Genomic DNA, 23,715 nt, shown 5'->3' with positions numbered 1-23,715 from the left:
CTACGGAGAGTATCGATTGAAATACGGCTCATTATAATGATACTGAGCTGTAGCTATTACTAATAACTTAACACGCCCTTAAACACAATTACCTCAATTTCTGTACCTTTATGCAGTTAATAGATGTGACATCTCTGTTCGGAATGAAGCGTCTCAATTCAGAATAATTACAAAGGATGTTTTGGTGAGTCAGTATATGAAAATCCTTTCCGTAATGTACTGTAACTGGGTAATTGGCGCGTGTATATACCTTCAGGAGTTGTTTAAACAATTGAAAACTTTCGCCTTGCTCAAGATGAGCACCAGGAATCTTTAACAGAGAAATGGTGGATAGCCAGGTCTACAGAATATCTAGAGAATGTTCTTTAGAATTTGGTCGATAGGGTTAGGGTGCTAAGTGGTTTGTCTCCTTGGCTTAAACCCTGGACGGTTGGTGGGTGACCTTGGTTAGAAACCAATGTGCAAAGGTATAAGGGTGATTGGAGTTAATCACCTAGGAAATATGTGCTACCAGGAACAGGCAATGAATCCTCCATTCTGCCAAGTTAATGGATGGGAACATTTTAGAATGGAACGCAGTGAAATATAAAATTTAGGGCAAGCGCTGGGACCTACGATTGTCATTCAACGCTGAAAGGGAAATTGTCGGTAAAGAAGGTTTGAAAGGTGTAACATGAGGAAAACCTCGTAGCAGCTGCACAATGAAACAATTGGCAGGAGAGGGTTGAGGAAAGTCAGACGGAATTAAGAGAATATATGAACGGAGGTGCAGTAAATGGAAAGGACGGGGTTGCAGCTAGGGGCCGAAGGGACGCTGCAAGGAACCTCAAGTAACGCCTACAGTGAACTGCCTGTGGTGCACTGATGGCACTAAGCCCCCTACGGTGGGGGCACTTTAGAGTTGGCCTGGACATGTCCTTCACTGGAAGAATAGTACGTGATTGTGTCAGCTGGGGTCACGTGGGCACCAGGAAAGTTGGAAGACCCAGGCCTCCTCCACGAGTGGAGATTTGTAGAAGATAAAGCACAGGACATGAGTGGCATTACTTCCCAGAGGCCCTTTGTGTGACGTGGCGTACAAGATGATTATAAAGAATGCACCCAAAATGTGCAATGCATATCTCTAGGTACATAGATCAGACAGCACTGCATTTGATTAGAGTAATAAAGGAAATTCATCTCTGACAGTTAATAATAGAATCCACAGAAGAAGGATTTAGCAGAGAAGTAACTGCGTTGGATATTTAGTGAAGGATTAAATATGGCGTTTTTCAATCTCATTCTCTGTTTCTGCTTAAACAAGCCCACCATGGCTAGTTGATAAAAGTTTGTATCTGCTGGCCGGCGAATCCAGAGGGCCACACTATGCCCTTTACTACCATACAACACAGTCATTTTTATCACCTTACAACACTGTACCACACTATGTACCCTTTAACACCTTACAACACCTAACAACACTATAACCTTTAACACCTTACAACACTGCCTTTACCACTTTACAACACTATATACCCTTTGACAACTTACAACACCATGCCCTGTAACACCATACAGCACTATACCTTGAACATCTTACAAAACTATACCATTATAACACTAACGGAACGCCCCAAAACAAAGAGTATTTTTGGAATCCGAAACAGATCTTACCGAAACATGTGGCGAGATCCCCAGTGGTTGCACTGCCGTTTCTGGATGAAAGCTGACTCAGATTGGCGTCAAAATCTAACGTAATGGGAATGGTAACCGACTTTTCTTGTGTAGAACATCTGTAAGGCCAAAGGATAAACGTGAATTATCGATAACGGAACACGGATTGGTCATGCGTCAGCAAATGTTCATGGGACAGATATTCTCGAAGATCCCGGAAAAATGGCTAATTAGGAGATTCACACACGTACGTAACACCGCATGTCCTACACGATCACGTGACATCTCTCGTGTACGGCCATGACACTTCTTTTCTCATATCGGGGGAGTAACGGAGAGCGCTGACAAATGCAAATGAATCCTCCTCTATGGTAAACGGCATCCCAAGCGAACGTTTGTAGGGCAAGGTCTCAAGACCAGACCAGATTCTCAGCTGAACGTAAAAAAATATGATACAGGCAACTGCTCCAAACGCTCGCGACCAATCGAGAGCGGATTGCGTTTATCTCTTTCTAATTAGTTTCGTTTTCTTATAACCTTTCGTATGCACGCATTAGCCTCGCCTTTTTCTTATAACAACACACACGGAAATAAAATGGCGTTATTGACAACTGCCGATAATGTACTTAAAGTGTGTTAGCTTTCGTGCGGGTCGGACGTGTCTGTGAAAAGTACCTGACTTGCGCGATGTTCAAAGTGAATACGAAGAAGAGGAAGGAAAAGGAGAAAATAAATACTGCAGAAATTAAATCAAGTAAAGGGAAGGTCAAACTATCATACGAACATTATCTCATAATTGTCGAAGCAGCACGTAAAGATGAAACACTAGATAAAATACTGGGGAAGGATGAGTCAACCCAAATCGAGAGAGAGTCAGCAACCTGCGGACATTGCTCTGGGGAAGTTGATGAGGAAGGAACTTGCTGTGAAATGTGTGACGTATTGTTCCATTATGAATATTCAAGTATCGAGGTCAGATACACACCCAAACTTCGTAGTGACAACATATTGTACATCTGTAATAATTGCAAGAGGCCTGAACAAAGAGCACATACAAAACTCATCGAAGATGAACTTGCAGAAATAAAAGAAAACACAGAGATATTACCAGAATTGGTTAAGGATTCGGCTCAGAAAACTGGTGACGTAATGATCAACATAGATGAAATCCAAAACAAAATTGACGATGTTGATAAAGATGTAAAGACCGTGACAAACATGGACAAAACTTATGCTGAATCACTAAAGACAAAAAAAGGTGCTTCTGATCAAATCTACAAACGAAGAGAGCACGGCAGCTAATGAAAAAGAGACAAATTATGAGTAACATAACGGCGCCAGTTTGAACAGGTTAAAGCAACAAGAGACGGACACTTATTTATAAGATTTCCAGACAGGAAAACTTGGAAAAGGCAAAAATCAACAATATCTCAGAAAATCAACAATATAGCAGTAAATGAGAAGGGTAAACTTAAACCAAAAATAAAAGTAGTCCGTGTCCCGAAGGATGAAGATGACATTGTTGATAACATTGTACAGAAAAATCCATGGATAGGTAGCCTCATTTCTGAAAATGACAGCCTGAAAATTGTAAAGGAAATGATAGCCAAAGATGACAAATATAAACACTATATATCATCAAATGCTCTCCACAAATACGAAAGGCTATCTATGAAAGAGGTGACAAATTGTGTAGACTGTATAGCCGTTGCAAAGTATACGGCTGTTACATGCCCTATCAATGCTATAAATGTCAGGAATTTGGTCACAGCGCAACAAATTGTGGAAGTGACCAAGTTTCCCCTAGACGTGGTGAAAATCACAAATCAAATGAATGTGCAACATCATCAAGTGTAAAAATTGTGTAAACAAAGGTCATGGTGATACAAAACAAAACATATGATGGCAATAAGAGCACAGTGTATAAAGAATATGTGTCAAAGGTGAAAAATAATACGGAACATGGCTTTGACTTATAATCTTCTATGTAATTTAATACAAGAAGAAATTAAATTTAAAAAGAACTGAAGACTCCCCTATTCTGCAGGAGCTACGATACTGATGAGAAAACACTGAAAGACAATTATAAAATATATATATATAAGAAGACGTACAAGGGCCCGCCAGAGAGGGAATTCTCCCTGTGGGGGCCTGTACATGAAACCAAACAAAGTGAAACAAAGTGAAACAAAATGAAAGTAAAGCGAATGTCAAAACCAGGTGTAAAATTGTTAAAATTGGCGCACTACTTGTATGCACGAAACAAACAATTAATAGGTAGAAACGCCATATGGTGCGATAATGTGGACATGTCGTCAACATGGGAAACGCCAGACGGTGACATGTTGTGGACACTGTCGTCAACATGTGTGAGATTTTTAAGAGAAAATGCTGGAAGGGGACAGGGATTATATGAAGAGGTGGTAGAGGGTAAGATAATGTAAGATAATGAACGATATTTACAAAGTCATCTTGGATATGATCGTCCCACTACGAGTAAAACCAAGATTGATTCATCGAAAGGGGTTACTGGCGTTGTAAAAAAGGAGTGTCATTCTTCGATAGCTTTATTCAATATATTCTGTCATACTAAACGATTTTCCTTTAGTTCCTTGAGTTAAAAGCAACTAGAATGCGGTCGACGACAGCCATGCAAATTAAAACAAATAAGAATGAAGAATAACTTTAGTAGGTTACTGCAATATCCTCTTACCACTTGTTAGATGCACTTGTTACTACAAAGCCTGACATCCAAATGCAAGAATATGAAGATATTCTGGTGTCTGTTGCAGGATTCGAGCACGCATCCGGAGTATCAGAAAGCGGTCCAGTTATCGACCTGACCACGAGAAGGATAAAATCTCTATTGCTGCTTATATATATATATATATAAATATATATATATATAATATATATATATATATATATATATATATATATATATATATATATATATATATATATATATATATATATAAAATATACCAGTCGAATTCAGATACATTTATTACGGCTGAAACAGACCCATCCTACTATCGTAGTCAAGTTGGTGATCGTTTCTATTGCTTTTAGGCTGAGATATATATTATTATATATATATATATATATATATATATATATATATATATATATATATATATATATATATATATATATGTGTGTGTGTGTGTGTGTGTGTGTGTGTGTGTGTGTGTGAGAGAGAGAGAGAGAGAGAGAGAGAGAGAGAGAGAGAGAGAGAGAGAGAGAGAGAGAGAGACGGAAGGACAGAAGAATATGGCTGCTGCCAAGCGGGGAACTAAGGACCAAGGGCAGAGGAAGACGTCCACAGCAATAACATTGCTTTATTCTCTAACGTTTCAAGAGACATCCGTCTCATTCTCAAAAGTTGAAAAGGAGAAACAAATCCACAGTTATGTATGGGTACAAATACATTTAAAAATAAATCTCAACAGAGAGCTTGCGGGAATCTGTTCGGATTCCCCCTTTTCAATCTTTTCAATTGAAAGGGGACTCGAGCAGAGTCCTGTGAGCTCACTGTACAGATTTATTTCTAAATATGACTGTGGATTTGTTTCTCCGTTTTTCAAGACTCCTGCTACTCTGAGTATTTTTTAATTATCATTATTGTTCAGATCATGAAGCCTATTCACATCGAACAAGCCCCTACCACAGGGGCCACTGACTTGAAATTCAAGTTTTCCAAAGAATGTTGTGTTCATTAGATAGAAGTAACAGAAGGTAAAGGTATGAAGAGATCAGTTATTAGAAAAACAAAAGAAATGAGAAAATTAGTAAATAAATATATGCACGCAAATACACACACACATAATATATACATATATATATAATATATATATATATTTGTATGTATATTATATATATATATATATATATATATATATATATATATATATATATATATATATATATATATATAGAGAGAGAGAGAGAGAGAGAGAGAGAGAGAGAGAGAGAGAGAGAGAGAGAGAGAGAGAGAAACACGTCATACTACTGAACCAGAAGCGGACATAACCATGTGATGGAAGTCACGAAGATATTGCTTTCCGAGATATCTTAAGATACTTAAGAGTATACCACATGGTGCGTCTAGTAGTCTCGTATGATGTGCGGTTAATTTTAGGTTCCTTTCGTCAATATGTTTCGTGCATGGCGATTTTTTTATATGTGTATATATATATGTATATGTGTGTGTGCGTATTAGAAAGGTGATTATCTTTTAGCTTTGTTATCAAAAAGACAGTGCTGGTACTAATCTCGTCTTGCATGTGTTTGGAAAAAGAAATACGGAGGAAGATAAAAATAAGAATGGGCAGACCCACTAACGCTTTCCGAAATGTGCTTGTGGGGTGTTGAATTTTGTCATTGTTGTTGTTACAGATTGTTGGCCTTGTACCAGCGCAGGCTCTTGCTCCTAGAGCAGACTGTAACCAATGAAAAGTGCATCTAAAACTTGAAGTTCTGTTACAGTGCGAGAATGAAGCAGAGTAAAATTTTTTGTGCTATTATTAAAAAAAAAAAAAAAAAATAGACCCTTTCACCTGTGACAGGTATTTCAGGCACTGAATCAAGACGCGCAAATTCAACCCTTTTTTCTGAATATTGATGAATGAAAATAGCCATTTTGTCGAGTGACCAGAACATCTTGAGAGGATGGCTTGTCGCCGATTTCATGGGCGATACTAAACCTGATATTTGGGCGTGCCATATTAGCATACTGAGGAAACATAGCGGCTCTGTCTCTGTCCCTAAAAAGTAGAGAAGTGTCATCGACATATCTACAGTGTAAGAGAGGAATAAGGCTAGATAGCAATTGTCCAGCAATTGCTCCTCTAGTAAACATAAAAATATTGGCAAGGGTCGGGCCTAGTGGGGATGGAATGGAATGGTATATAGAATTTAGGCCAAATGCCAAGCACTGGGACCCATGAGGTCATTCGGCGCTGAAAGGGAAACAGAGTCGAAAGCCTTGAAAGGTGCAACAGGAGGAAAACCTCAAAGCAGTTGCACTATGAAACAACTGTTAGGAGAGGGTCGATAGCAAGACAGAAGAGAGACAGTATAAATGGAGGCACATAAAAGGAATGAAAGGGGTTGCAGCAAAGAACCTTAAGTAATACCTACAGTGCGCCACGTGAAGTGCACTGACGGCATTACCCCGCTACGGGAGGGCCTAGTAGTGACCCAGTTGCCGTTCTTATTCCTTCAGCTTGAGGACAATATGAAGCACCACTGAAAATAAAGGCTGCGTTCCGCACTGACGGCTGTAAAAGTTTCTTAAAATTATCTCTGTTAAAACCCTTAAATAAGTTGCAGCTTGAGTAAAAATTCTGCTCAGAATTGTCTGAGTTGTTTCCCCTCTGTGACATTTGTGAATGAAGATTCAACATGCAGACCGTACATGTACAAATCAAGAGTCTTGTATTAAGATTCTGTTCTTGAATTGCTGCGAGTTCTGTCCAGAGCAATTACTGTTGGCGAAATTAGATAACAGAGGGACCAAAGATGTTTTTGCTAATTTAAAATTTGGTGTATCTTAAAAGGACAAAATGGGTCGAATAGGTAAGCCAGGCTTATGTACTTTATGTAAACCATACAATGTTCCATATGTTGCACCAGGGCTAAGTGACAGTTGTTAAGTATCATTATCGATAACTTTCTGATCAGTTATTTTAAGTGTCTTCATAACTTGGGAGTCATAATATATATACAATACACATAAAATATACATACAGACAGACACACACAGTTATACCTACAGTACACCAAGTAATGTGCACTGCCGGCACTGAAGCACACCCCCCCTTACTGGAAACCAAAAATGATCAATGCCCAGTGACAAAACACTGTAATTCGTGATAAACGTCCCTCTCTTATCCACATGGGCAAACATACAAGCTGACTTTACATTCCGGGCATACGAAGATCTCTCACACTACCTTTCGAGCGCGAACGCGGCAGGGTCTGGTAAATGTTTTTCCTAGGGGAATTGCTGTCTGCTTCTATTAATGATATCCAATAGGCTCTGGGTCTTTGCTTCGGACATTTTTCCTGCCTTAAGAGTACCTCTCTCTCTCTCTCTCTCTTTATCCCCTCCCCTCTATCTCCAACCTCTCTCTCTCTCGTGGTTAGAAGCCTTGGAAAATCTCTCTCTCTCTCTATTTCCCCCTCTGTTCCCTCACCTCTCTCTCTCTCTCTCGTAGCTAGAAGCCTCGGAAAATCTCTCTCTCTCTCTCTCTATCCCCCACCTCTCTCTCTCTCTCGTAGTTAGAAGCCTCGGAAAATCTCTCTCTCTCTATCCCCTACTTCTCTCTCTCTCTCGTAGTTAGAAGCCTCGGAAAATCTCTCTCGCTTTCTCTCTCTCTCTCTCTCTCTATATCTGTTCCCCCTATGTACCAAAATCTCTCTCTCCCTCGTAGTTAAAATCCTCGGAAAATTTCCCTCTCTCTCTCTTCCCCTACTAAAAGAGTTAAAAACTGGCCTCGTGAGAACGAGGTGGTTTGTCGGAATAATCATATTCTTACAAATTTCAAGTCTGACCATCCTACATACGATCTGTCACGGTGTCAGTAGCCACGGTAATTACGACGCCAGAAAACGTACAATCAATCGATCAGTCTTTGCAATCTGAAACCTTTCTAATGTGAAGGATTACCTGCGGTTGGTAATGGTATATAGTCTTATCGTCACTGAAATCTGGAAATAATCACAGTCCCTTCTCGTTTTGGGAAACTGTCTTCGTCAGGGGAAACCACCCACCCACCCACCCCCTTCGTTATGAATTGATTCCAGGCAATTATTAGACTCGTCAGCACAAAGGTAAACAAGGACTTACTTTGCACAGAGGATATGTATTGCCCAAGAAGAGAACACAAAGACGGAAGGCAGGTTTTTCACAGAAAAAAAAAAAAAAAGGTAAAGGTATTTCACTCGGCTGACAGCTGCTGCCCTCTCGGTATCCTCACTGTTTGTACTGCAAACCGGTTCTGTGGAGAGAGAGAGAGAGAGAGAGAGAGAGAGAGAGAGAGAGAGAGAGAGAGAGAGAGAGAGAGAGGGCTGTAGCCAGTAGAGCGTGTCTACCCAGAACTGCCAGTCGGTCGTTAATGACTTCTTAAAGGCTTCAGATTCTTAAACTGGTTAACCAAATAAATAAATCAGTCATATATATATATATATATATATATATATATATATATATATATATATATATATTTATATACACGTATAATTACCATGTCATTTTCCCCACTGACCAAAACTTCAGGAATGAGGCTGCTAGTCCTGCGTCACCTTTCTCGACCACCGCTGAATGAACTGGAGCCAGAAGCGATCCGCGGATTAACTAACGTGAATCAAGCACCGCAACATTCAGTGATTCCTAACTACATTCCAATTTATCCTTCCAGGAAATGAAAGCTTCTCATTCCTGCCTGGAATGACCTCAATAAAAGGGTTACTGACGTTATTCATTATCGTTATGCTTGCCTTCAACATAACAATTCATCGTGAGTATTATTTATACACACACATTATATATATATATATATATATATATATATATATATATATATATATATATATATATATATATATATATATATATATATATATATATATATATATATAAATATATATATTATACAATGTAAACCAGATGCTGTTGGCACGTAAACCACTGTTTGTATGCTACATCAATAATGCTTTTCATATTATTATTATTATTATTATTATTTTTTTAATTTCACAGGCAACATCAACAGAATGATGCATCTGCGAAGAATGACGGAGCCCCTACCAGTCTCAAATCACCAGGAAGAGAGTGGCCCAGCCAATATTTTGGCCCCTCGCATTCAATCGTTGGAGGACTATTCCATGAAGGATAAAAAATCGCCGAGCTCGAACTTCAGCTGTTTCCCGAAGGCCGACTACGATCCTCACCTTCGCCCTTTAACCAATTTCTTCAGGTGCCAAGTTAGACTTAGACGCTTGCCTCGTTTTTCTTCTTACCTTTGACTGTACGATGTCCGAGCCATTTCGGGTGAAATCTCTCACTAGACTGTCCCATTTTGTTCACAGCGTCATTTTAATGATTAATTCTCGGGCCTTTGTCGTTGACTAACTTTTTTTTTCCCGGGCAGAGAAGAATCCGAATGGCAGAACAGCGAATTCAACATTTTCCTGATGGAGACGTCCTGCAACCCTAGGCCGAGGTACCGCGCCTGGTGTAGTGTCGAGAGGTACCCGTTCGAACTGTTTCGATTTAGAACGCGTAATAATATGTGTGATTTATACGTGCAATGCTTGAATAAGATTTAACAGGTCCGTGGATCGCTCTTGGCTTACGGTGGTGTCGAGAAAAGGGGCGTGGTGCTAAGAATCTCATTCCTGGATATTTCTGCAAAGCCGCAACCAACCTTCCGAAGGAAAGAGGGACTATAGGCCTAGTGATTTAGAGCGGGGAGAGAGTTTTTTCTCCCTTTTAAGAACTTTCATTTTATACTTCATTATCAACACATACAATGCTACGTTTATACACAGCAAATATCCTTACGTTAGTGATGTTAGATTCCTAAATTTATACACAGCAAATATCCTTATGTTAATGATGTTAGATTTCTAAATTTATACACAGCAAATATCCTTACGTTAGTGATGTTAGATTTCTAAATTTATACACAGCAAATATCCTTACGTTAGTGATGTTAGATTTCTAAATTTATACACAGCAAATATCCTTACGTTGGTGATGTTAGATTTCATCTGAATAAAGGGACACACGGTAACATCAAGTGAAAATATATTAGAATGCCATCAATTCGTTTTCTTTTTCCATGGACAATTCATGACAGAAAACATATTAAAATCAGAAACTTCTATAAACATTTGAACAAAATAGAATCTCTCTTTCTCTCATTCGCCTTTTCTTCCTATGGAGGAGGCGGCGCAAGGAGGATAGGCCTAAGTCTCCTGTCTTCAGGGATGAAGTTATTAGGTCCATTCCCTTTTTCTAGACCCAACCAGATGCTAGTATCCATTAATAGCTAAGTAGGCAGCAAAGCAACAGGTCTGGAACGATCCTAGGCTTAATAAATGTTAGCTGAGAGCTGCACCGCTCAGACAGAGCACCAACTTCGGCTGTTCACATAGGCCTATAACTTACGTATAATTTTTTAAACTGAATCTTGATTTATTGCTAAACTGCCGTATACATTAAACTTCAAAGGTGTCGCCCATTGCCCAAGGGCTACTAAGATTCACACAAACACACATATACCTTTATAAATATATGTATTTATGGTTGTGGGTACACACGTGTCTTCCAGCATGGCCAAGCAAAACCCCAAAGCAATCGTGTGGTACGTGATGACGTCACCGGAAGTGGACACCCAAGATGGCCTCGTTGAGCGATTGCTGGAGAAGTACACCAACCTGAGGGTTGTCACCATCAGCCTGGAGGAGGTCTTCCGGGGGACGCCCCTGCAGGAACTTTACGATTCTGGGGCGTGGTATATCGACACCAGTGAGTTTCCTCTGAAGTAGAACACTTTCTCTCACAGTATTCTTTTTTTTTAACATTATTTTTTGATAAGAAATCCAACATTTTTTTTTAACATCAATATATGTAGATAAGCGAGCTAAATATCTGGTACAATGCTAGGTATAGTGGAAATGATAATAATATTGATGATGATGGTTATGGCATTATATAAGCATAAATATACAAGAGGCGAACAGAGCCATCAAAATGCCTTTAGCCAACATCTGATCTTGCAAAATAATATGTATATAATACAACCTATATAGTATAACTGCACATTAAATGATTCTTTAACACACGATTTACACACGGAACATATCAATACGTTGATGCCAGATGTCATTCGAATACCGGGAAATAAAATTTAATCTACTACGTTTTCTGTTACTGAGCAAAAGTTTCTGTGACAGACAATAATAAATTAAAAGGAAAACGAAAAGAAATATTTGAAATTAGATGATGGCGATGACACTTAAAATAAAAAAAACAGTGACTATTTAAGATCAGCTGACAAATACGAACCAATCCCATCACCTCGACAGAATGGCCGGCGGCTAACCTTGGCGACATGATGAGAATGGCTCTCGTGTGGAACGTGGGCGGTTTCTACAGCGACACAGACATCATCTGCATCGCTCCCGTCACGGGATTGCGGAACGTCATCGGGCTGGAGTCCTTCAATTTGGTCAACGGCGCGGCTTTCCATTTCGATCGGCACCACCCGATACTCAAGCATTTCATGGTCTACCTCAGCGCGAATTTTGACGTAAGGGAATTGTGTGAGAAAGCTTCAGGGGTCTTCTCTCTCTCTCTGTTTCTGCTGTTAGACCTTTGAATTCTCTCGTTGTTTACGTTTCTATATATCTGACAGGTTTGTATATACGCTCTTCTTTTGTCAGGAAAATCAAAACTGTCTTCTTTAGGAACAAAATGCCATAACTTCTCGCTTAACTTACATACACAGTCCAGCAAGGAGGTTATACAAACTAGGCCTATTGCAAGAAAGATAGGCCTATTAACTGTTTTATTAATCTTATTCCATTCATTTCCTATTCTCAGCCGTACGAATGGGGGAAGAACGGTCCACAGGCCGTCTCCGCTGTGCTGAGGTTCGTCTGCAAGGACGATATCCTTTCCCAGAGTCTGAAGTGTCAAGACGTGAAGATTCTGGGGTCTCAAGCCTTCTACCCAATCCGCCCTTCTATGCAGAAAGTTCTGTTCTACTGGTCCAGCGAAAAAGACATGAAAAGGGTGGGTTATCAAAGAGCACTTTCAAAGGATTCTTGGGTTTTATCTATTTATTTATTTTACTTCATTCTACTGGTTTAGGTCCTTCATTGGTTTTGTGGTTCATTGTAATACATTGCTCCTTACGCCAGATAGTCACAGCTCGTTGCATCACTGCCGTTGTACCAGATACCAGACCATTCACCCCGTAGGAATTAGTGGCGTCAGTGCACCTCACGTGGTGTACTGTAGGCGTTACTTAAGCTTCTTTGCAGCGTTTCTTCGGCCTCTAGCTGCAACCTCTTTCATTCCTTTTACTGTACCTCCGTTCACATTCTCTCTCTTCCATCTGACTTTCCACCCTCTCCCAATACTTTTTCGTAGTGTAACTGCGAAATTTTCCTCCTGTTACACCTTTCAAACTTTCTTACTGTCAATTTCCATTTCAGCGCTGAATGACCTTACAGGTTCCAGCGTTTGGTCTTTGGCCTAAATTCTATATTCCTTCCACCCTTCCAGGCTATTAAAATCCTTGACAATTCTCGGTAGGTTACCAGCTCACGCCGCCATGACTGAAATCAGACATTATTCTCTTCCAGAGATTTCCGAAATCCTACACTATCCACCTGTGGAATAAGGACAGCAGCAAACTGCCCATTGTAAAGGATTCAGGGTCAATCGCTGACCTAGCTTCGGCGGCCTACTGTCCAATGAGCAGGGAGGAAGCCACCAGATATTCTCACATTTACTGAAGAGTGCAATCATCTTCTTCCCTACGCGATGGTGTAAAACGGAAAGGCTTCTGAAGACCTTCTTGTTTGTTTGTTTGTTTTTATTTCATCAACCACGGGCATCAGAAATGCCAAATCATCCTCATTCATGCTAATATAATAAAATAAATAGGTTTTATCTTTTGTTGATTATTACCTCAAATTTGTTATCTATTGTGATTGACCCTTGGAGTCAAAAACCTCTGCAAGTTCTGTCTGAACCAAGTCCAGAGTAGTGATAAGCGAGCGTTTCTTTATCACGCTGTTTGCAAGGTCTCTGCTAATGCTATGATACTCATTCCAGTATCATTGTAAAAGGAAAATACCCTTTCTTTATTTTTAAAGGTTATGAAAAGCATAAAAATCAAAGAAAGGGATAAATTAGCGTTATATTCACCGAGTTAAAAATCGCCCAAAGTGGCGCGTCAAGGCGCCATAACTGACGCAACTGTTTGATCTTGACGACGCATTTACGCGTCAAATCTGAATCGAAGGGTTAACAGTCACCTCTGTTAATCAAATCGGCGAAAATCTGTGCGTACATAATGCAATGAAATATATACAGGAACATACTAACAGTATGGGGAAATACATTCAAACTATGTATATACCACAGAGTAATGTCCGCCTGTCAGTAAACCGAAAAAAGGGAATCCAAACTCTATAGCTAAAAGTTATAAGGCTGACAATAGCACGACACAGACTAAAACTACATATTTGAAAGGTTAATGAAGAAGTGCATTTAATGCTATATTTTGCACAGTAAGTTGCGCCACAAGCCAATGGTCACCATAATTGTGTATTAAGTGAAAGACAGTACAGTTAGTTGCAACTGTGTATTAAGTGAAAGATAGTAGTTAGTTGCAACAACAATTTTCTTAGAATGTCATTTTCGGTCCTGATATCAAGTGAAAAGCTGGCAGTACTAAAACCACCCAGAATAGGGTTAATTTATAATAGCGTTATGCAATTAAAACAAAAACGTTCTTAGAAGAACGTTCTTGGTTGAAGCCATAAACGTTCTTATTGGAGTGAGACGTTCAATTGCGGTTCTAGGCTGATAAGGAGACATCAACGTTCTCGTCTGACGAGTGAGAGAGCCATAAACGTTCTATTAGCAGATAAGTGAGAGAGCCATAAACGGTCAATTGGCAGATGAGTGAGCCATAAACATTCTTAGCTGATGAGTGAGAGCCGTAAACGTTCTTAGCTGACGAGTGAGTGAGAGCCACAAACGTTCTTGGCTGATGAGTGAGAGAGCCATGTTCTTGGTTGAGTGAGAGCCATAACGCATTCTTAGTTGATAAGTGAGCCATAAACGTTCACGGCTGCTGACTGAAGGAGCCAGAAACGTTCTGAGCTCATAAGTAAAGGAGGCAGAAACGTTCTTATCTGTTGACTGAGAGGAATAAACGTTCTTAGCTGTTATGATGAGTGAGAGAGCAAACGTTCTTATTCATGAACGTTCTTCTTGATAAGTGAGAGAAGCCATAAACGTTCTTACTTGATAAGGGAGCTAAACGTTCTAGTGAGGAATCAAACGTTCTTAACTTGTAAGTCAAAAGGGAGCCACAAACGTTCTTACTTAATAAGTGGGGAATCATGAACATTCTTCACTTGTAAGTGAGGGAGCCTTAAACCTTCTTATATCATAAGACATAAAATAACATTTCTTTCCATATTTATTGATTATTCTCATTATGGATTCTCCACGACTTATATTTTCAGCAGAGAGAGAATAACATTCGCTTTACATTGCTTTCTTAAGAATGACAATCAGACATTCACATTCGCAATGACATCATTCGCCGACGATTACAAACACTAATCTTGCTGGTCAGTAACAAAACACGAAATAAATAAAACTTAGGTAATTGAAAAATATGAAATGAGAAATAGAAAGACACTCAAATCTTTGGTTAACTGGGGCAATCTGCCTGTGATTCAATATCTGGACGATTTCTTACGATTCAATATCTGGAGGACTGCCTGCTACGATTCAGTATCTGGAGGACTGCCTGCTACGATTCAGTATCTGGACGACTTCCTACGATTCAGTATCTGTACGACTTCCTACGATTCAGTATGTGGACGACTGTTTAGGTTTCAGTATCTGGACGACTGCCTACTACGATTCAGTATGTGGACGACCGCTCAGTCGCGATTCTTCTGGTGTTGGGGCAGAACGTAGACGCGGCTTGGTCGTAGATGCTACCCGACCCTTTCAAGATCGGCTGGTCGTAGCTCAGCTGGTTCCAGAAATGGATCATGTACGACGATGGGTATCTCTGTGGCGATAGATACATATTGATGCATATTACAGATGAGATACATATTGATGCGTTTAAGCGTTTACCGGAGAGGGGAAATACGTTGTCTGGGATTATACAGTTAGAGAGTTGAAACTTGAGAAAGTAATCAGCTTGATCTTTTTATTCTCAACACTGTTAGCATACCAAGGGCTATTATAGGTGTGCCCACCTGTCATTAAGTGCCGTGACCTATAAATTATTCAGGTAACCTCACAATCAAATGCTCGTACATATGACAGATTCTAAAGCATGTAATCGTTTTTATCCTGTTACTGACTACGAGCAATGAAATGGAGACTGAAACACTAAAGATATTTTCATAGATTTGACTGAATTTTGTTACTGAGAGAAATCTTACCTTCCTAATTGGCCTCGGGTCCTGGGGCATGAACAAAGTCTTCCATATGACCGAAGGAATCGGGTAAAAGATCTGATAGGAAGCAAAGATACGCCAAGGCATCTTTTCTTCTTGTCCTTCACGTCACACAGATCTTTCAGGATCCTAGTGAAGACGATGGGTCCGCTGGAACCCCATTTCTCGGGCTGTTGTAAGAGAGAACCAGGAGGAGGAATGATTCAGTTTTGCTTCGGATGCAATGGAAAATCTTTGGTTAATTTGCTATGCCAGTATACATGATTAAATCAATCGATTACTAGGCTGATGTTTGAAAGCTCGCCCTTGTGTAGCTTAATTTAATCAGGTGATGAGCCTAATATAATCTTATCTATAATTTATCATTATTAATTCATAATTTATCATTGTTCAGTTGAGATGAAAATCACTTGTTTTGTCATCTTCAGTTCACGATTCTTATTTTTGAAAAGGACTCCCAAAATTTATACATTTTACCTGAAAATTCTCTTTTATATACTCCATGACCAACTTCAGAACGGGATGGTGTCTGGAAAAGTGAAAGACGCCGGAGCCCAGAGTGAATCCTTCCTGCCAGGCGATCATGTTGGTCAATTGAGTCACCTGTCGAATGCACACGACGTCACTGTCTGCGTACAAGCCTCCCATCTTCCACACGACTGCCAAACGCATGATGTCGGCTAGGTTGATTTCAGGCCACGCTGTTCAAGCCAAAAATTTACAGTCAGTTCTTGAGATGGTTACTGGGCATTAATTGTGAACAACATATGTTAGATTTTGAATAGATACTAACTAAAGGGCATTTATGATTAAATTCCTTTCTGGTGAGTATTTGTTAGAATATTTCTAAATGACCTAGAAAGAGAAGATAGGACGGAATGTGAAATTTATAAGAACCTTCCTGTCAAGGAATTGTAATGATTTTTCCTTGGACTTCCTCGGACGGGGAAAAGACAAATGAGGAACGGTGGAACTAATAAAACAAAGTATACAGAAAATGTTACTTTTTTCATTAAATAATGTATCTGTAACCAAAAAATAAAACTTAATATTTACGTAGACTGGTTCTTCACTTAGATTACCTGAGGTAGAACATCAGCTTTTAACTGATAACAGAAGAAGGGATAACAACTCCTTTCAATGCGTCTTAGCTGTGTGGTTGGCGTCCAGAGATCCACAACAGGCCTCTTATCCATTCCAACACATTCCCACACTTACAGGCCGCCTCTGAGCTGGAGCACCCTGCTGGCATAAGGCCAGCTTAATGTAAAAACAACCAACCACAAATGATCTGCTTACTGTTATTTTTCCTCCACAGTCCTGCCGTGTATATATCCTCCAGGGGCGTGTTTGAGAAAACTGTCTTCAAGTCGACTTTGGCCACCCGCAAGTTCTTGTAGATCTGGGTCAGCGAGGGAGCTAGGTCATCGCTTTGATCTGCCACAGGCGAGGTCATGATGTACCATACGAGGGCATCCGGGTTCTGCTGGGCTAAACTGAAATGAAGAAAAGTTCATTAAAAGGACGGATGGTTCCACTGGGCTCAACTGGTTATGGTGGACGCATAATTTGGTCCCTTCGGTAGGATCGGATGGTTGTGAGTGTCCCTCTTCCAAACCAGCGACCATCACACTGAGGGCTTTGGTGCGCACTCATAAGCAAGATCTGTCCAGTCTACTTTTAAGTGGGACCATCTCCTTCAGCCGTCATGACCTGAGATGCTGTGATGACAACTGGGCAAAACAATAAATAAATAAGCCACATCCTTCAGCGGCAAGGTATATGTACATTTGTTGTAAAGCAACATAATTCATTGACTTGTCTGAAAGACGACGCAATTTTACCATGGAAAGAAAGAAGGACATTTCAAAGCAGAGAGAGAGAGAGAGAGAGAGAGAGAGAGAGAGAGAGAGAGAGAGAGAGAGAGAGAGAGAGAATAATCACAAAGCAGAGGGTATCCGCACGAACATTAAAACATGTTGAAGAAGATCACCAGAAAAAAAACATATATTTGCAAGAGTGCTTTAGTATGTCATTCAGATAAATCATTGCCTTGTCTAGCACAAAGGAGATATTACGATGAATAGTATAACTCACGAACGGTAACTTCCGAGTTCCACATCTGTCAAGTGTAAAACAATATGCACTATGTACTCTCCGCTGAGAGAGAGAGAGAGAGAGAGAGAGAGAGAGAGAGAGAGAGAGAGAGAGAGAGACTCAACTTTGTCATTTTTTCATTATTAAAAAGGCAAACATTCGCCCTTTATTCTGTCAGTATTTCAATGCGTAAATAGCTGAGCTTTCTACATATTTGATTTTCATCAGATCAAAATCACTGCAAGTGGAGTCTCACGATATCCTTTATTTTTTTTCCAGTATCGAAGTAAGTTCATTCAAACTGTGGAATCAATCTCTAAACACGACAATGGATTGGTTTCCTGGTAATTATCGATAGAAGAAGGCAAAATATCTTCTATTACTTAAATTTCTTTGTATTTTGAAGGCGATTTCCACTGAAATCCTTTGAATATCATGTGAATGTGTGCAAGAGATTTCATATTTCATTGATTTTTGAAGTGACTTTTTGAGATTCTGTATGATTTTACCTTCTTCCAAGCGCACTCATGAAAACCAACACCTGGATGCAAATTATGAATATGCCAACAAGGTTCCGAGGACCCATTCAACTGTAGTTTAAACAAAGAGGAGTGGAAATCAAACAAAAGGTTATGGAAGACACTCGATGCCTGTTTGTTTACCTTTCAACTGCACACCACACTCGATAAGACGGCTTGGGGTTGCAGGAGCTCTCTTGCAGAAAGATGTTGTAAGGAGCAGACCTCCATTCAGACTCGTAACTGAAAAAAGTGGGCTATTATTACGAAAAAAAGAATAAACATACTTGACGAAAACACGTAGGGTCACAATCAACCACTTATTTGGTAAATAGGAGCGAATGCAGTGCAGGGAGACAGGGGTAGGCGTGAGAAACACTGAATGTCCCTGTGTCCCTACTCTGCATACAACCCGATAAATATGTCATTATGTATCATTACACTCATGTACGCAAGAATTAGTGTATAAAATATATCACCTGAAAAGGTCATCCAATTGCAAGGACCTTCCCTGAGGCGCTGAACTGGAGAGAGGGCATCCACCGCCGTCCCCTGGAGTCCTGAATTCATCTGACGAAGACGGGACCGTCGAAGGAACTTCGAGTTGTCCCGTTGGGACATTGAAATGGGAAGATGCTGAATCGTTTTCTGTTTGGAAGAGAAATGTGCTGTTCAGAATGCAGAGCACAGAATTTAAGCCAAAGGCGAGTCTTGCTTCAGTGCCTGAAATACTTGGCATAGGTGACAGGGTCTAATTTTTGACAAATAATAGCACAGAAATTTTGCTTTGCTTCACTCTCGTTCCATAACAGAACCTTACTTTTTAAATACAATTTTCATTGGTTACAGGTTGCTCCATGAACAAGAGCCTGTGCTGGTATAAGGCCAACTGAATCTACAACAACAACAAAATTGAATACCCCACAAGCACACATTTAAGAAAGCGTCAGTGGGTCTGCCCAGACTGTTCTATCTTCCTCCGTTTTTCCTTTTCCAAACGCATGTAAGACGAGATTAGCACCAGGGCTAATTTTTTTATAGCAAAACGAAAAGATAATCGCCTCTGTAATACGCACACACATTATGTATACAGTATATATATATATATATATATATATATATATATATATATATATATATATATATATATATATATATATATCCCAAATAATAAACATCGCCATGCACAAACCGTATAGACGGAAGGAACCCGCAACTAACCGCACATCATACGGGCCACACCGAGCGGCACGTCTACGAAGAATCTTAAAATATCTTTAAGTATCACTGGAACATTAAGCTCAGAACGCTGTGGTGTTATCTGTCGTGAATCCGCATTCACGCCAATTTGGTGGTCTGTGAACAGGGTTGTGTCCGATTCTGGTTCAGCAGTGTAACGGTTAGATGAGAAAGAAGCGTTAACAATTATGTTTCTCTCTCTCTCTCTCTCTCTCTCTCTCTCTCTCTCTCTATATATCTATATATATATATATATATATATATATATATATATATATATATTATATTAATATATATATATATATATATTCTTTATTAATCTGTTAATTTGTCTTTTCTTTTCTAGTAACTGATCTCTTCTTTCTGTATTTCCAGTTACCTTCTGTTACTTCTTTCTAATGAACATCTTAATATTCTTTGGAAGCTTGAATTTCAAGTCAGTGGCCCCTGTGGGTTTGCTCCATATGAACAGGGTTCATCTTCTGAATAATAATAATAATAATAATAATAATAATAATAATAATAATAATAATAATAATAATGCTGACCTTCGAATGCCACCTCATATGAAAATCGTACGCGAGACAGCATGCGAGAATGTGTGTGTAAACAGCAGTATGAGAGAGAGAGAGAGAGAGAGAGAGAGAGAGAGAGAGAGAGAGAGAGAGAGAGAGAGAGAGAAGAGAGAGCGTAGGCTAATAATGACCTCCACTCGCAATGCAGCCAGAACTCGTGAGATAAATGCCCAAAATACTGAAACTTGTCCGATTCGATAATCGCGTTTATTGAACTCGCATGCTGGAACCGTCCGCACGGCGCAAAGTCCAGCGCAAGACCGCGCCGAAAGCAGGAAACCGAACGAGAAGTCGCATCGTGTACAGTACATACACCAAGCTAATTAACTGCCATAGAGAAATATGAATTTGTTCTTCGGCTTGCACCCTCTTCATTTAACATCATGTATTAGGAGAGGCTTGACTGACTGATTTACGGTTACTAAAACTGGCGTCGCAAAGGTTCTAAGGTTCCCTTAGAAAAATATCGAAGGTAAATCGGTCGCTTCCTTACGGTACTTTTCTGGCTACTGTTGTCATTTTTCTCCGTGTCATATGACAACCGTTGTTCTGGCAAACGGTTTCCCGTAAGGGCGAAGATAATCTTAATGAGTTGGTCAATAATCGTCATGAAGATAATGTGCAGTAGTACACTTTGAAGAGATCACGACAAGTGACGGAACAGCTGTGGTGTTGTGTTCCCAGTAGATGGAACAAAGATTCAATCATCGTTTCTTTATCCATCAACTACATTTGGAAGAACGCAAAAGATTTATAAAGCATTGGGGAACTAATACAAGGGTGATCAACAACCAAAAAGCCATCGAATTCAACGAAATCTACGTACATGAAAAACCTTGCCCCAAAAGCATATATATGTATATAAATATATATATACAGTGTATATATATATATATAATTATATATATGTACACCATGAATCAAAAATATACACGGTATACATTTATCTGTCCTGTCATCCACTATAATAATAATAATAATAATAATAATAATAATAATAATAATAATAATAATAATGAGAGAGAGAGAGAGAGAGAGAGAGAGAGAGAGAGAGAGAGAGGAACTTATCGAAACCCTCCTGAGGTAGACACATCTTGGATAATAATCACTCCCCTGTGAACTAAGTACATTTAAATTTACCGGCATTATGAGTGCTCCCAGACGATTCTCTCTCTCTCTCTCTCTCTCTCTCAAACACAAACGCACGCACAGTCAAGCAAAATAAACCGCAAGCAATAAACTACAAAATGAGCTACGGTTGTCTGAGTCTCATCTGTTTCGACGGAAGTGTCAACAATGCACATTTCCGGCTCCCGTAAAACACGGAGGCAATGATAACGGTCAAAGCGAACAATTATTCCTCTGCCTCCGCCTCCCCCTCCTCCTCCTCCTCCTCCTCCTCCTCCTCTCCTTCTTCGGCGTTCGCGGTCAGACAACGGCCCTAAAAGAAGAAGAAGAAGAAGAAGAAGAAGAAGAAGAAGAAGAAGAAGAAGAAGAATTGGGAGTACCAAGAGTAAGTTTCAAGATTGTCGAGTCATTGTGGAAAAGAGTGCTCTGTCACCTCAGGATTTTTAAGGATGAAGACTCGCCTCTCTCTCTCTCTCTCTCTGTGTGTGTGTGTGTGTCAAGCAACTATCAAGGCACACGATATAAGAATGTCAAGGAAGTCTTCTCATTAACGAATACATTTAACGGTTATGGCCACGCGTTGTCTGGGAATAAACCCACTTTTACCATATCGTAAAACACCATAGTCCTAATTTTGTTTGGCAGGGTTTAAAATTGAATTTAAAAGAAAACTCTTATTGAAGCTGCTTTAAAATTCTCTGTTCTTAAACTTGTCGCTGGGGGTGTTTGGAATGAATACATCTGAAAACTGATAAACAGTGTAATACGAAATCATTCTTCATAGAACAAATAGCTGACGTTACTTCCAGCAGATCTTGTTTTTGAAGTTTTAAAAATATGGTCGATGGCAAAATAACACATCTTTCCCAGCGGGGTCATTGACACTTCTTCCAATGTCGCTTGCTCTAGGCAAGTAACATGACCGTTCAAACTTCGTCTGCAAATAAGTATGTGTCTGTTTGCTGCATTTTTATTAAATAAATAAGTAATAAAATCCAAGTTGAATTTTTAACACCTTATGGCTAAAAGGAAGAATGGCAAGATCAAAAAAGCCTTGGAATATCTTCTGCAATGAAACCAAAATTCTTTACTTCGTTCGTTGGCTAAACCCGCCCTCTCTCCCCCTACTTTTCCGTTTCCTCCAGGTCTGGGCTAGCATGGGACATTAGGGTGCCTGTTCCACTGCCTTTTGCTCTAAAAAAATTAATATATATACATAATTATATACATATATAATTTGATCGAGTATCTTACCTGATCGACCTCTGTAGCAGATCAAAATAACCACAAGAGACACGAAGCTTAGGCGCCCGACCAGTATCTTCGTAGCAGACCTCATCTTGAGGAATCAAATTCCTCTCTTTTTGTTTCAATTTCCTCTACGGGTTATCTCGTGTCATAAGATCATTCCACGTCCAGTCAGAAATCGCCTGCAAGTCCTCATTGCTAGGAGGTGAATGCACCGCCTCCTGTTTCGTCTGCTCCACGAAAATCCTTTAAAAAGTTGATTAAAAATCCGTTTTTTTCAATTATTCAAAAATAAAAAAGGCGACGAATTAAAGCCGATTACTCTAATCGTCTTTCGTTGCTGTTGGGATTTATCGACCTTATTAGGGAGGACTTCATTTTCATGATGCGATCACTTAAAAATCCCAAACTGCAATTAGATTTCCCATATTTTGACAGCTCAATCTTTCCAGCCGTTCGCATGGGATATACGATAATGACAGATACCTCCTTCAATCCACCTGATTCCTACGACAAACGCAGCTACCCGATGAAGATACAGGGACGATTTCTGAATTATTCCCACTGGCAACAAGTCAGATATCTAAAATCACTCGGTCCTGCTAGTGGTGGCGCCGCTCGACTGACTACTGCAGATACGTCCTACCAAGTCAAGAACCTCTGGCTCACTGACACCTTCAGGGCTTCTGCCAAGACATATATATGAGAGACGGGATTTCGGGAGGGCGGGCGGCGGTTACTAGTGGGACGGTGGGCGTTAAAACAGTAATAATAATAATAATAATAATAATAATAATAATAATTATTATTATTATTATTATTATATGGAAAGAGTCCCGATGGAGTAACTGGTGGGACGATGGGCGTGGTCTACAATCGTTAAAATAATAATAATAATAATAATAATAATAATAATAATAATTAAGAGTAACGTGACTGCTACGCAATGCAGCGAGTGAACAGACATATTTACGTGGCGTCAATATACCTTTTATTTGCGTTATATTCCGAGCGCCAAA

At 39.6% G+C, this 23,715-nt stretch overlaps 2 protein-coding genes across 2 annotated transcripts in view; one reads left to right on the top strand and one right to left on the bottom strand.

The window, feature by feature from the left end:
• The first annotated feature begins 9,424 nt into the window (after positions 1-9,424).
• LOC136840217 (uncharacterized) overlaps positions 9,425-23,715 on the top strand; it is a 46,875-nt gene continuing 32,584 nt past the window's right edge. Inside the window, exons 1-6 of the mRNA XM_067106767.1 lie at positions 9,425-9,635; positions 9,810-9,908; positions 10,995-11,191; positions 11,752-11,975; positions 12,269-12,460; positions 13,036-13,185. Coding sequence (XP_066962868.1) covers positions 9,433-9,635; positions 9,810-9,908; positions 10,995-11,191; positions 11,752-11,975; positions 12,269-12,460; positions 13,036-13,185 — 1,065 coding nt within the window. The 5' untranslated portion in view covers positions 9,425-9,432. The remainder of the gene's footprint in view (positions 9,636-9,809; positions 9,909-10,994; positions 11,192-11,751; positions 11,976-12,268; positions 12,461-13,035; positions 13,186-23,715) is intronic.
• LOC136851030 (lactosylceramide 4-alpha-galactosyltransferase-like) lies at positions 15,175-23,381 on the bottom strand. The gene is made up of 7 exons (XM_067125036.1): positions 22,703-23,381; positions 18,986-19,154; positions 18,651-18,749; positions 17,191-17,387; positions 16,369-16,592; positions 15,877-16,061; positions 15,175-15,494 (listed from the first exon to the last, which is right to left on the bottom strand). The coding sequence occupies exons 1-7, from the start codon at positions 22,785-22,787 to the stop codon at positions 15,473-15,475; spliced, it is 981 nt and encodes a 326-aa protein (XP_066981137.1). The 5' UTR covers positions 22,788-23,381; the 3' UTR covers positions 15,175-15,472.

The sequence above is a fragment of the Macrobrachium rosenbergii genome, chromosome 1, assembly GCF_040412425.1.
Source record: "Macrobrachium rosenbergii isolate ZJJX-2024 chromosome 1, ASM4041242v1, whole genome shotgun sequence".
Lineage (NCBI taxonomy): Eukaryota > Metazoa > Arthropoda > Malacostraca > Decapoda > Palaemonidae > Macrobrachium > Macrobrachium rosenbergii.
Note: the sequence above shows the minus strand (reverse complement) of the source record. Positions and strands in the feature narration are given on the sequence as shown.